This window comes from Eptatretus burgeri, chromosome 13 (genome assembly GCF_056783735.1).
Source record: "Eptatretus burgeri isolate ZD-2024b chromosome 13, Ebu_testis_v1, whole genome shotgun sequence".
Lineage (NCBI taxonomy): Eukaryota > Metazoa > Chordata > Myxini > Myxiniformes > Myxinidae > Eptatretus > Eptatretus burgeri.
In genome coordinates, this window is record NC_140973.1 from 18,804,121 (window position 1) to 18,819,121 (window position 15,001).

Genomic DNA, 15,001 nt, shown 5'->3' on the forward strand with positions numbered 1-15,001 from the left:
CACACGAAAATTTGACGACTCGGGACGAGTCTGTAAAAAGGGGAGGGGGTAGTGTTGTGGTTGACCAAATTCGCAAACCACCATTCAGGTCCCTTAGGTGAGATATCTCTGTAAGTATATGTGTAGTTAGGCCCAAACCCGTTGTCTAGAGGGAATAAATGTCATTCATGCGGGCTGCGACTCTTCAGGATAGCCGTTTTTCTTTTACTATCTTTATTTTGGACCAGCCGCCATTACTACCACCACCAACCACGTCTCAACAGCCATCACAACAACAACCACCAACCGCAACGCCGCTTCACAACAACAACCACCAACCACAACGCCGCCTCACAACAACAACCACCAACCACAACGCCGCTTCACAACAACAGCCACGACCTTTACCGTCACAACTCGCCACCATCGCATCCACACCATCTCCCGCCACTCGTGGGCACCGATACTGGACTCGTGTAGGGCGCGCACCGAGCAGCGTGTTCAGAAACATCACAGACTTTCCGAGAAAAACGGATCAAAAACGACTCACGCCCACTTTTGTTCCGTCCAATCGGTGAGCGAGGGGCGATTTGGCCCCGCCTCCAGGGCGTTGGAGGGCGGTCGCTATATGCAAATACATGGATCAAAAAGCATTCACGCCCACTTTTCCTCGGGCCAATGGGGAGCCAGTTAGAGAGGTGAAGGGTCGGAGGCAGAGGGTCAAGGGTGAAAGAGCGAAGCCACGGGGCTTATATAAACGGCTGCGTTTGTCAGTAAAGTTGAGTGGTGCGGACTTCAAGAGAGTCGTCGGTGGAGCTGGAAAGAAGTGGGAGAAGTCAAGAGTGAAGAGTTGGGACGAGCCAAGAGAGGAGACGGAGAGGGCGAATAGACGGAGCTGTGGAGAGGTGACGGCGGCGAAGGCGGACGAGGGGGTGCTCGCGTCGGTGCCGGGAGCTGCACAGGGAGAGGCCAGTAACGCGACCGAGGTCGAGGAGGAGACGCTCGCCGCGGGACCCCAGACAGGGTGATATCCTCCTTCCCCTGAGCATCAGCAACCCCCTCCTGTTTCCCCCCGCGCTGAGATAGTGCGACAAAGGGGGCCCCTTTCCCACCCCCTACCAGACACTGTCCGCGAGGCCCGCGGAGTTGAGGCGCCACCGCCGCTCTGCGTCACATCATCAGACGGGTAGGCCCGACACGGTCTCGGCCCCAGGCCCGTCTACCCCCCTCATCCTGGAGGGTGGTTCTCTTTTCTTTTGCTTTGGGAATATGTGTTGTCGGCGCCGTCTGTGAAGTAAAATTGTATAAGTGTTGCCGTGTGCCCGGTAGTCGGTTAGATCTGCATTGTTGCATTTGCTTTTTGTGTAATATTGCATTGTCTTCTTCTTTTACATGTGCTTTTGGTGGAATTGTATACGTGTGCTTTCCGTTCATCGCGAAATAAATGTGCTTATTGTTGAACTGTTTTCCCGCTTCGCTTCGTCCTTTCCTCTATTGAATCTCCATCTTGCTTCACGTAAAGGGTTGGTCGTGGGTGAAAACGCCCGATAATTAATCGAACCGTCGAGGCCGACGAATAACACCGCTCGGTTATCCCGATAGTACGGAACGGGTCGCTTAAAGTGGCCCGTGTCCGAAGTCGACCTGCGGCGAGGTGCGATCGCCCGGTCTACCCTCTGTGTGGGTACTTAGGTAGGTCGAATTTGGCGAGCAACCCTATCCCACGCGGGGGCCGATTGGCATGATCGTGGTGAGATCGAAAGGTCCACCCGTGACTGGTTCCCGGCGTTAGTCCGAGAGGGTCACGACTGGATTGTCCGTCCGGTGGGCAACGTGCCGCGATTCGAGTTACGTGGCCGTCAGCACGCCGGCGGGCGCGAATCCGCAACAATATCTACATAGCCCATAACCATTTATTTATAAAATATTATACACATACGCCATATGCCATCACCATTCTATTTATATCTGTAATATGTATGTATACAAACCACCACCACCATTTTTTTTATTTCCCACCACCATTTTTATTTTTCACCAGCAACATGTATTTCCTTCATCGCACATCCTATTCCCGTTTATGAAATAACTGAAGTAGCTCAATAATTTTAGTGGAGTGCTCGAGGATAAACAATATTTGATGTCTTCCCCTCTGGGGCCAATATGTATAAAGCCTCCAATGATCCCACTCTGGAGCATCCAACATATAGCTGACCATGGGAAAAGCAAGGAGTGGATAATTCCAGCCCTGCTACTTTCAATGACTGTCCTTGTGCCTTATTGATAGACATTGCAAAGCACAGGCATACAGGAAATTGTAGTCTCTTAAATTCAATCGTTGAATTTGATGGAATGAGTGGAATTCGCGGAATGAATACATCTTCTCCTTTCGCACATCCTGTCATGATAGTGGCCTCAATTACATGTGGTAGTAGTCTTTTCACAATCAGTTTAGTTCCATTGCAAAGTTTTGGTGCATCTAGATTACATAATAACAAAATAGGACATCCAACTTCTTCCGGTTCCGGTTTTTCTTCCTTCTTCCGGTTCGGGTTTTGGAGCAGCAAGAGGTCTCCTTCGGGGCTCCCTGCTGACGTTCTCAAAGCTTTGTTTCCGGTTGTTATTTGTCCCGTTTTAACTGTTTAATTTTCTCACCTACATGTTACTGTGTGTTGCTAGTTCGGTTTTGTTTCAAAAATCGTGCTATTTTGTGAGTATTTTTGTCGACTTTCTTACGTGGTGCTTGAGGCCTAGGCCTAGGCTTGAGGCCTACCGGTTCCACTCGGTGTTCGATCGTTTTTTTTGTTTGTTTGTTTGTTTTTTATCCCCATTACCTTCAATTTCTATCCTCCCCATAACTTCAATTTTGATCCTCCCCACTTTCCAAACATCCCCCATTCTCCCAACTAATCTCTTTCTTATCTCAAAAAAAAAAAATAATAATAATAAATAAATAAATAAATAAATAAACAAACAAACAAACAAACAAACAAACAAACAAACAAATAAATACCCTACAACAACAACAACACGCTCACCTTCTCCCGATTCTGCTTCTTCTTCTTCCTCTTAACTTCCTCCTCGTCTTCTTCCTCAATTTTTTTTTACACTTCCATGACCTAATCTGTTGAACTCTCTCATACATTATTTTTAACAACAAAAACGATCTTATAATGCTTCATCTTCCTCTCTCACACATGTGGTACTCTTTACTGTTTCACAATGCACTACTCTTCTGCTATTTTAACAGACTGCTCTCATTTCGACCTCTCCTTCATTCCTTGCCTAAAAAATCCAACTATTACAGCGCTTCTTCTCTCCATGCTCTGAATTCGCCTTCATTGCATCCATCAAGAATTGTGTTAAATCGCATCTCTGACCTAAAACTTTTAAAAACCACAGTTTGCCATGGATGCTCGCTTTCCATCAACCATTCTTTTTTCCAACTTCAGTGCCAACTCACCCCCCTCACCCCTCACTCTCACTCTCAAAGCAACCATCCCACTCTTCTCCCTCCAAGCCTCCCTCTCACCTCTCTCAAAAATTCCCCCCTCACCTTTCTCCCACCTTTCATCCCCTCACTCTTCCTTCTCAAAGTTGCCCCCCCTCTCATCCACCAACCTGCCTCCCTCCACTGCCCTCTCACCTCCATCTCTTCACTCCACCTCCTCAAATCCTCAACTGCCTTCTTCCTTGTCTCTTGTCCCCCCTCTCCCCCAGTACCACAGAGCCTTTTCTCCTCCTCATTCGGCCCCCTCCCCTCGCTATTCTGCAATACCCCACGCTCCATCAGCACCCCTCCTGACCTGCCCCCCTCGTCCCTTGTCCTACCCTCCCCCTCCCCCTCCACCTCCTGCACCCAAAGCCTCCTCCCCTTCATCTTCATTAAAAGTGTGGACCTCAAATATCCGGGGCCTTCGCTCAAACCTTTCAGATCTTTCCATACAGGTTGCCACTGACAAACCAGACATTATCTGCCTAACAGAAACTTTCCTCTCCCAAGACGTGTCTGACTCCCAAGTATCTCTCCCTGGTTACTCCCTCTTACGGTATGACAGACCTGAGCCTCGTCCTGGTGGAGGTGTTGCTCTCTTCATCAAAGACTCTATTCCTCACTCTCCATGCACTGCTCTCACTCCCCCACACCCCCAGGAATACCTCTGGCTTCGGCTTCCCCTTCACTCCCACCTCATGTTTATATGTGTACTGTACCGTCCACCGAACAGTGATGACTCCATCTACACCTCACTATCCGAAAACATGGACCATCTTCTATCTTCTCATCCAAACTCTCTCTTCCTCTTATGTGGTGACTTCAATTGTCATCACGCCAGTTGGCTAGGTGTGGGTACCTCTCTCACCTGCCATGGCACCTCAGCAAAAGCTTTCTGCGACTCATTGGGACTGACTCAATCGGTCAACTTCCCGACCCGGATCTCAACCAATGGTCTTCTCTTCTGGATCTTCTGGATCTGATTTTGACAAATTTCCCTGACAATATCTGCTGCTCTTCCTTCGCTCCAATTGGTTCTTCTGACCACGTCCTTGTCAAAGTGGACATCTCTCTGGCTGTTATCAGAGAACCACCTCACCGCCGTCGAGTCTGGCATTTCACTCAAGCCGACTGGCAGGGTCTCCGAGCAGCCATCATACTGACAGACTGGTCTCCTATCACTACTTTCTCAAACATCAACTCATCCTGGGAATTCTTTCAAAGAAACTTGCTCTCCCTCATGCACAGATTTATCCCCTCTCGTGTTCAGTTGTCTTACCCTTCCTCCCGCCCTTGGTTTACTGAAGCATGTGGCGAGGCAGTTGTCCTGAAACAACTTGCCTTTGCCTCATGGAAAGCAAACCCAACTGAGGGCAATCTCAGTTCTTTCCAAAAAGCTCGGAACAAGTGTGTATCTACCCTCAGGAGAGCCAGAAAACAACATCTTTCTCATCTCAAGTCTGAACTCTCAAACCTCTCTCCCTCCTCAAAATCCTAGTGGCGTTTAATCAAATCTGTTTCTGGTGTATGTTCCCCCTCCATCCCCTCCATCCCCTCCCTTACCTCAAATGGCCGCACTGCTGATTCCACACGTGATAAAGCTGAATGTCTAAACTCGGTGTTTGCAGCTAAATCTTGTGTCCTAAACCCATCACTATCTCTACCCACTTTACCCAGTCGCACCCAACTGTCCCTGGACTCTGTATCCTTTTCTCCTGACAAGGTGGAGAGCTTGCTTTCAAACCTCGAGTCAGATTCTGCAACCGGTCCAGACGGCATCAGCCCACGTGTCCTCAAAGCCTGCTCTTCTGCTCTTGCTCACCCTCTCTCTGTTCTATTCACCCTCTCATTTGCCCAAGGTCATCTGCCATCTGCTTGGAAATCAGCAAACATCACTGCCCTGCATAAAAAAGGTGCAAAAACAGATCCCTGTAACTACAGACCAATCAGCCTTCTCCCAATCATCAGCAAGGTGATGGAATCCATCATCGCTTCAGACATGAAATCCTTCCTCTTCTCCAATGGCTTGATTTCCAATCATCAATTTGGTTTCAGACCAGGTCACTCTACCCTGGATATGCTGCTTCTGCTCTCCCATCAATGGATGGAGGTCCTCAATGCCAGACAGGAAATCCGAGCCGTATCCCTGGACATATCACGTGCTTTTGACACAGTCTGGCACCCTGCACTACTCACCAAACTCTCTTCCCATGGTATTCAAGTTCATCTCCACTCATGGCTCGCAGACTTCCTCTCCTGTCGCAGTCAACGTGTGGCCCTAAATGGAGTTCTTTCATCCCCTCTTCCTGTGCAGGCTGTAGTTCCTCAAGGTAGCGTTCTGGGCCCTGTTCTTTTTCTGGTTTTCATCAATGATCTCTCGGACTCTCTGGAAAATCCTCTATTTCTCTTTGCCGACGACTCCACCCTCTGCCGTACCATCTGTCATCCCTCAGACCGGCAAGCAGCAGCTTCTTCGCTCACTGCAGATCTGGATAAAATCACAAACTGGTCCAACACGTGGAACATGTCTTTCAATCCAGACAAATCTCACACTCTCACTATGTCTCTTCGAAAGGACCATTTACAAAACCCCCCCCATCCACTTTCTCAACAATCCTCTGGAAGAAGTCTTTTCTTTCAAGCTTCTAGGTCTCACTATCTGCCATGACCTTTCCTGGGAAAGTCACATTTCCAACCTCGCCTCAAAAGCCAGTCGCCGACTGGGAATCCTCTGTCGTGCTAAGTCCTTCCTCGGCCCTCTTGAGCTCCTGACCACTTACAAAGCTTTTGTCCGTAGCCTGATGGAGTACTGCTCTCCCCTCTGGGCTGGTGCTCCTGCCTCCCACCTTTCTCGGCTTCACGCTGTCGAAACCAGGGCATTTAAGATCATCGGCATCTCCCGCAATGAAGCTGAGTCTTTGGGCCTCTCACTCAATCACCGCAGGTTGGTCAGTGGTCTTTCTGTCTTCTACCGACTCCTCTCCAGCCTTGCCCCCCCTGCTCTCTCTGCGATTTGTCCCCACCACATTTCCACATGGCGCTCAAGGTCCGCCAACAACCCCCTTCTGGTAAAACTACCAAAATCACAAATCACTGCTCATCTTCACTCTTTCATTCCTCTTTTTTCCCACCTTTGGAATAAACTTCCTCACTCTATTCTTTCCCATTCTTCCCTCCAGGCTTTCAAAACAGCTGTTCACCACCACCTCTTGTCTTCCCCCATCCAAATCCTCGATCTTTTCTACCCCCGATAATCCACCCAAGCCCACTTCCTTCATTTCTCCTGCTTTCCTTCCTGAAAGTCCCTGAAATGTCCATCTTCTCTTCGCCATGTTCCCCGTCCCATCCCCATCCCTCTCCCTTCCACAGTTCACCTAATGTGTCTGTTCCCCACTGTTTTGTCCCTTCCACTCCCACCCCTCTTGTCTCATGCCTCCTTGCTGTGAGTTGTGTGTTAGCTCTCATACGAGCCTCGACTAAGGTATACAAAAAAAAAAAAAACTTTTAACGACAGATTGTATGGAGGCAATCCTGGTAATTCCAATGAGTTTAGAAATTCTGTGGGATAATGTATGGCTTGCTCAGTATCCAGTGTGGTGTCAATAGACTTGTGACTATGTTGTTCGCCTGGAACTACTTGTAATAACTGATGGTTTATTACACGGACTGTTTCATTAAGTGGAGCCAGGATTGTTCTTTCACAGAACCACTGTATGTTTTTGTAATTAGTCGCTAAATTGGGATACACATGAGCCTCTAATTCTTTCATAGATGAAACTATTGTACCACAGTCATCGGGAATAGATATTACATCATTTGTGTTCGGGATTTCACCATTTCCAAGTTTGAGAAGTAATTGTGCGAAATTGCCAGCATCTAAATCACCATATAATTTGACCCTCATAATTGTTGTTCGATGGATAGTTTGTACGAATGTCCAGAGGTATGAAGATTTTATACTGGCTTTCATTTCATCAGCTGGAGTGCCACTGGGTTCCTCAGGTAAAGTGTCTGAAATCGCCAGAAATAACCAGCGTAACTCCACCTTTCGGCAGGTCTACTCCTCTTAAATCTCGCATAGTTCTATCTAATGCTTCGAATGCATCCTTAGGCGACATTGTACCTTCATCCCAAACTATGAGGTCGCAATTCTTCAGCACTTATGCTGCCTCAGTGTGTTTGCCAATGCCACAAACCAGATACTCCATTGTAGCTAAGTCGAGAGGCAATTTGAAAGCAGAATGCGCTGTGCGGCCACCTGAAAGTAGTGTTGCGGCTATACCGGATGAAGCAACGGCTAATGCGATCTTTTTCTGGCTCCTCATCTTAGCAAGCAAAAGGTTGAGGACAAATGTTTTGCCAGTACCACCCGGGCATCCAAGAAAAATATCACACCACTTCCCTCTTGAACCGCTTCAGAAATCAATTGATATGCATTACTCTGATCCTGTACCAGAAGCGGCTCATTGTCAGAAACAAACTTTGCGAGAGTATCTGTGTTGTAGTTTGTTTTACGGAACCATTCTCTACTGATGGTTGCGCTTTCAGACCTAATAGAAGAGGGAAGTCCCCACTTAGTTAAATCTTTTCCGCTCATGTATAATACCAAATCTTCAATGTATATCAGAGCCTCATTGAACATATCTGGTGTGTACTGGATACAGTATAATATACATATGGTAATTTTTACATAGGCCTATACACTATAAGTAAAGGTTGGTCGACTTATGACCAAATCGACTTATGATTGGTCGGTCGGAACCGATCGTGGTCGTAAGTCGACGACAACCTGTATGTACAATAAAATATGACTTGTGTTAATCATGCATTAAAAGAGGCGTTTGTTGATGTGAATAGGGCCTATGATAAGTGTGTCGAATGCATAAGTCATAATTCGGAAACGGGACTTCGGAATTAACTGTAGCACTATTTTTTTCATTCTATTGCAAATGGCATTGGCTCCATGTCAATCGGCTGAACTTGAAAAATTAACGTTATGAAAAAGTGTGTCGAATGCATAAGTCATAATTCGGAAACCGGGAAGTCGGAAGTCATTGTCTTCAATTGACTGTAGCGTTATTTTTTCATTCTGTTGTAAATGGCGTTGGCCCCATGTCAATTGGCTGAACTTGAAAAATTAACGTTACGCAATCAGGTGATGACGTCATAATTCGGAAACCGGAAGTCGGAAGTACAATTCTTTTACATCGGGACACTCCCGGGTACATGTTCTATCAGCATGTGAAGTTTGGTGAGGATCAGTCCAGTACTTTTCGTGTGCATAGGTCACAGAGAAACACACACACGGACACACAGACAGACACACTTTCAACTTTATATATATATATATATATAGATAATGGGAGGAAATTACATGAGTCAGGGACGTAGCTTCTGTATTAAGAATATATACATACCTTCTCGATCCAATCACATCTCTGACCCATAATTATTATAGGGAATACCAAACTATAAACGATGACCAGTCCAGTGGCTGAGGGGGTGTGTAACGTTGGGATTCTATTGTATATTCTACTTGTAAATATCTGTATCTGCAGAGGAACATGGGTGGATTTTGAAACAGCAAAGGCATTACTTTGTGTCGCCTTTCTTGGTTGCTTTATGCAGCTTTCTTTGGGTGGAAGAACATTGGGTTTATTTTTGGAAATCCTGTAGCCACCTGGGGTAATTGATTAAGTGAGAGCTGATTGGTTATTTCCTCCAGTTATGGGTGAGAGATGTGATTGGGTTTTGTTATTTTTATGTTGACTGCTATTGACACATGGTACATGCTTGGGAGCCTTGGTGGTGCATGTTTCTGTATACATCGTCGCTGATGACTTGCAAGTAAGTGATTAAACGGGTCCGGGGGCTGAGGGGGTGTGTCGCATTGGGATTCTCATGTAGGTACTGCTTTTGAATGTCTGCAGCTGCAGAGGAACCCACATCGGGTTGGAAAGAGCAAAGGGCTCCCTTGTGTAGCTTTTCTTGGTTGCTTTATGCAGATTTTGTTGACTCGAAGAGCATGGGGTTAACTATATACAGTAAACAATATATATATATATATATATATATATATATAATTGACCCCTCCAATGCTCCTCCAGCCAAAGTAGCTGCATAAAGCAACCCAAGAAGACTTATGCAAGGTAAGTGCTAAGCGCTGTTTCGAACCCTTCCCAGAGTTCCTCAACAACTATAAAGATGCTCACACAGTTCACACACGACAATCCCAATGCTATGCACTCCCCTTAGCTACTGGACCGATTTCATCACTTATTGCCGAATCATCAGCGATAGTGTAGACAGCAATGCATACCAATGAGGCTCTCAATCATGTACCACGTGCGAATGTCAAAAGCAGTCAATATATAAATAAAGAAAGACCCACCCACATTTCTCACCTGTAAATGGAGGGAATAGCCAATCAGCTCTCACATAATCAACGACGCCCAGGTAGCTCGAATTATATAAATGATTGACCCCTCCCATGCTCCTCTCGCCAAAGTAACTACATAAAGCAACCCAAGAAGACTTCAAAGACTTACATGAACGTCTTTATAGTTGTTGAGTAACTCTGGGAAGGGTGCGAAACAGCGCTTAGCACTTACCTTGTGGAAGTCTTCCTCTCTGCAGTATGCTCCCCCTCCATCCCTTCCCTTTTTTCAAATAGCACCACAGCCAACTCCACTCGTGAGAAGGCCGAATGCCTCAATTCTGTATTTGCTTCCAAATCTTGTGTCCTTAACCCTTCCCTCTATACCCTCTCTACCCAGTCATAACTAACTGCTCCTCGACTCTGTGTCTTTTGCACCTGAGATTGTAGAGTGCTTTCTACCAACTCTAGACTCTGATTCTACAACTGGACCGAACGGCATCAGCTCATGTGTCCGAAAAACCTGTTATGCTGCTCTTGCACTTCCTCTCTCTGCTGTTTTCACCCTGTCATTTACCCTCGGTCATCTTTGATCTGCTTTGAAATCAGCCATCATCACTGCATTGCATAAAATGGTGCAAAAACAGATCCCCTTAACTGCAGACCTATTAGCTTACTTCCAATCGTCAGCAAGGTCATGAGATCCATCATCACAGCTGACATAAAGTCCTTCCTTTTCTTCAACAGCCTCAAGTCAGAACACCAATGTAGATCCAGACCCGGTCCCTCTACTTTGGACATGCTGCTTATACTCTCCCAACAATGGATGAAGGCCCTCAGTGTCAGACATGAGATCAGTGCTGTATCACTGGACATATCTCATGCTTTTGTTACAGTCTGGCATGCTGCCTTGCTCTCTAAACTCTGCCTATGGAATCCAAGGCCAACTCCACTTTTGGATTACTGACTTCCTCCACTCTCGTCGCCAACATGTAGCTCTCAAAGAAACCCTTTCTTCTCCTCTCCCTGATAATCCTGGAGTGCCCCAAGGCAGTGTTCTGGGCACAGTCCTATTCCTGATCTTCATTCGTGATCTCTCTGACTCTCTGGAAAATCCCCCTTTTCTATTTGCTGAAGACTCCAACCTCTGCAGTGACATCCCTCATCCTTCAGATAAGCAGGCAGCAGCTTCTTCCCTCTCTTCAGATCTTGACAAAATCACAAGCTGGTCAAACACTTGGAATATGTCTTTCAATCCTGACAAATGTCACACTATCACTCTATCTGTCTGAAAGGACCATATGTCAAAACCTCCCATATATTTTCTTCACAATCCTCTTGACAATCCTCTCTTGAGGATGTTCAGTCATTCAAACTCCTGGTTCTCACTGTCAGCCATTATCTTTGTTGGACAAACCACATTTCAAAGTTGGCCTCCAAAGCCAGTGGCTGACTGGGCATCCTTCATCATGCAAAGTTCTTCCTTCGCACACCTGAACTCCTATCCACCTACAAGGCGTTCATCCATAGTTGGATGGAGTACTACTCTCCCCTTCTGGAAAACAACCCTGCTAAACACCTTTGTCAGCTTGATGTCGTGGAAACCAAGGCTTTCAAGATTGTTGGAATCTCCTGCGATGAAGCTGAGTCGATGGGTCTATCACTTTTCCAACACAGACAGGTCGGTGGTCTCTCTGTCTTCTACCACCTCCTTTCTGGTCTTGCACCCTCTGCTCTTTATGTGCTTTGTTTTCCCAGATATCTGCTGGGCACACACAATCCACCATCAACCTCCTTCTGGTGAAACTCCCCAAATACAGAATCACTGCTCACCTCCACTCATTCATTCCTCTTTTTTTCATGACTATATGAACCAACTTCCAGATTCTCTCCAATCTCATTCTTTCCTTGAGGTCTTCAAAACAGCTGTTCACCATCATCTCAGATGACCCCCCTATTCAAAATCATGATTTTTTCTCCATTTGATTATTTTGTGTCTTTCCCCTGTTTGTGGAACCCCCTTCAATCACTCTTCCCTCCAGAGCTTCAAGTAGGCATTGTTCTGCTTTATGCTGTCATCTTTATCCTTACTCATCCTTCCTAACCCAACCATCATACCTAATTGAAATTTTTCCTCCCCTCCTCTCTTTCTCTCTCCTCTTTTCCCTGTTCATTCCCTTGCTTATTGTATCCAACAGTTGCTCTGCTTTCAGCTCATATACCCTGTCATTTTGCTCATCCATAAGCCTCGAGTTTGTCAAAAACAAATTATGATGCAATCTTCTGGATTGGCTTAATCAGGAACCGTGTGGAGTAATGACATCATACAGAATCCATCCTGGCTCAGTTTTACTAATATAAAGGCTGAACCAACAATAATGGGTGAGGCTCTGGTTACCCAATCAGTAAGGCTGACTGGCAAATCTTTTGTAGCATTTTATAGAAGGCCAAATAACTGATGAATCAACTGGTTATTGATCTAAAGTAGATGTTGATGTCTTTAATATTAGCCTAGAAAAAGACCTCCTCCCCAACATCCACCCTCACCCCAGTGAAGAAAGTGAAAGGAGATACAAGAAATGCTGAGCTCCAGGGCCTGCAACCTGGTACAAAGTACTCAGTTAGTGTGCTGGCTCAGACCAAAGCAGGACAAGGACCTCTCAGTCCTGAACAGGTCTTCATCACGCCATTATATGGTATGAATCACTGACTCCAATATCCTGCACACATTGTTGACAAAATGATACTTTTCCTCATTTCTGCTGTCATCCATCCATTTCTGTGCCTTTCATTTTTCCCGTTCCTTTGTGTGAAGCACATTAACCTGCTCGGAAATTCTCAAAATGGCATGTAGGTATGCATCAAGGAAGCTATGTTTCTTAAATCATGAATGCTTCGTTATATTCCTCTCTAGCACCTGGGGAGCTACAGGTTCAGGTGGTCATCCCCTGTTTGCTGGTTCTACTGTTCATTTTGTGTGGTGTTGCTATCCTGCATCGTCGAGGAAGGTACACAGTGGAGGGAATTCTCTGTTGTGAAGAGGAAGGTTAGGGATCTGAGAAAAGCTCGTCAAGTGATGCAATATTACCAGGAAGAGGGTATTTGTGCAAGTCAGGGCAGAAAATCAAAATTAGTAGTTGTGCATTATTCAGAACTTAGAAATTGGTATCAGCTATATAGGAGGTCTTGGAAGTAGTTATTTTATATTCCTGCCTTTCCTTCATCCACTCTTGATCCCCCAGCCTGAAGCAGCACCTATGGCCACCCATCCCTGATCTTGAAAACACAACACTCAGAATATTTTTGGTATGTTTGCTTCCCTTTCGTTATCATTTTTCTTACAATATGATGTCATGTCAGGGTAGTCTTGGGATGGTGAGCTTGCTCCGCCATGATCGCTTGCTCCGCTCACCGCGTCGCTTGGTCAGCAGGTTGCAAAGGGGTTTATAACGAATGTCTTGCTTGCCATGTGATAGCAAGCCACTTGCTAACAGAACCCACCTCTGGTGTGGGAATAGAAGCTTTGATCCTTCTTCTTCTTTCGGATGCAGCACGGGGCTGCGGCGTAGCATCATTGGCTGAGGGTGCAGCTGTGTCATCGATACAATGCCCACTGTAGGTTAGGGCAGGAATTTGGAATTTGTTAAGTGTTCCGGTGAAAGCTGGCCAATTCTCCGTGCAGGACACCGTGGGATCTTTAACTTCCATAAACTAATGCTGGCAGATGCAACACAAAGTTTCACATCCATCCAAGGGACGGCACACACATTGATGTATCACCCTGCCTGTGAAACACCTGGGGTGTGTTCCATCAATAATCATCTGTTCTTTATCAACCGTTTTGTTGGAGTGCTTGCTCGAGTGCATAAGCCACTTGGCCAGCGCTCTTCAACCATATTGGTGATGGAGCACACCTCGGGATGACAGATTTATAGCTATACTGAGATTCGAAGCCAGGATAGACAGCGAGAGGTGAGTGTGTCCTTTGAGGCCATCCTGCCAACTCTTTAGCTTTGCTGAACTTTCACAAAGCAGGAAAAGCCAAATGTCCACCAAGTTCAGACCCCCAACAAAAAACTTTTTCTGAAACTTCAGGAGTTATTACTTTTCCATGTTGACAGTAAAAATGGGTATTGCTAGCAAAACTAATGTCCCAAGTTAGAGTACAATTTTGCTTGTAAATTTGGTCTCATTTAAAAGACCCATTGAACAGTTTGTTTCAATAATGCAAAATATCCATGGCTTCCCACATGTTGGCATTGTGTGTTCTTTTGCTTTAGCATTTATTTGTGGAGATGATAACCCTATATATGCTGTTTGCTGACTCATGGTTGATTTAAATTCTGCCACAGGAGTCTCAAGCCATGCAAAGCCAGATCAAACACCAGGCCATGGTTCGTACAACAAACGAGAGTCTTTCAGTATCCGCAGTTATGGAGGTACCCTTTCTGAACTTTTTACAGCCTCTATGCACTTCAGCTCCAGCTCTTGACAACCTTTGCCAAGACTCTGAGATGGATGAAGATCACAGGGAAGCATGTGACCCTTTGGATTCATATCAAGACCATGGTGGTCCAACATGGAGTGAGATCATAAATGAGCAACAGGTAGATAATGAGAGTGAGTTTGAGGCGAGTCTGAATGAAAGCCACAAGGAAAGTTATGAAAATGAGTCAAGACTGGACATCGATGCACCTTATGAATCCAACATGAACAACCGTTCATCTGCGAAAACTATTCGCAATGACATGGAAGAATCTGGAAATGAACCAACAGAATTACCTGCCACAATGCCGTCCGATAGCAGGCAAGACGGCCCACTGACAGAGCCTTGTTCCTTTCCTGATGTTGGACATCATACCTCCAAAATCCCCAGTACATGGGATAGTGACTACGAAAGGCAGATATTTGTTAAAAGTCTGGAAATGGGTTCCACTGGGATCATCAGCAAGGTTCCTTTTATTCACAATGCTAACAAGGCCAAACTTCAGCCTGGAGAGGTGTACCCTTCACTACAGCACCTAGACATGGAGCAGAAAACCATTGATGCCATTGAGCCAAGCACAGACTTTAGCTTCCTGCTAGCCCTGAAGTAAACAGCACTGATTAGCATGACTCGTTTATGATCAGGAATGCCTGATGAGGCCCAGACC

The 15,001-nt window shown here is 45.9% G+C and overlaps 1 protein-coding gene across 4 annotated transcripts in view; it reads left to right on the forward strand.

Moving 5' to 3' along the window:
• LOC147013979 (interleukin-6 receptor subunit beta-like) overlaps positions 1–15,001 on the forward strand; it is an 87,857-nt gene that overhangs the window by 72,573 nt on the left and 283 nt on the right. For all 4 annotated transcript variants that reach the window (XM_085851467.1, XM_085851468.1, XM_085851466.1 and 1 more), the window contains 4 exons: positions 12,401–12,544; positions 12,763–12,856; positions 13,091–13,154; positions 14,201–15,001. The exon at positions 14,201–15,001 is cut by the window's right edge and continues 283 nt beyond it. In XM_085851467.1, coding sequence (XP_085707593.1) covers positions 12,401–12,544; positions 12,763–12,856; positions 13,091–13,154; positions 14,201–14,944 — 1,046 coding nt within the window. In that variant the 3' untranslated portion in view covers positions 14,945–15,001. The remainder of the gene's footprint in view (positions 1–12,400; positions 12,545–12,762; positions 12,857–13,090; positions 13,155–14,200) is intronic.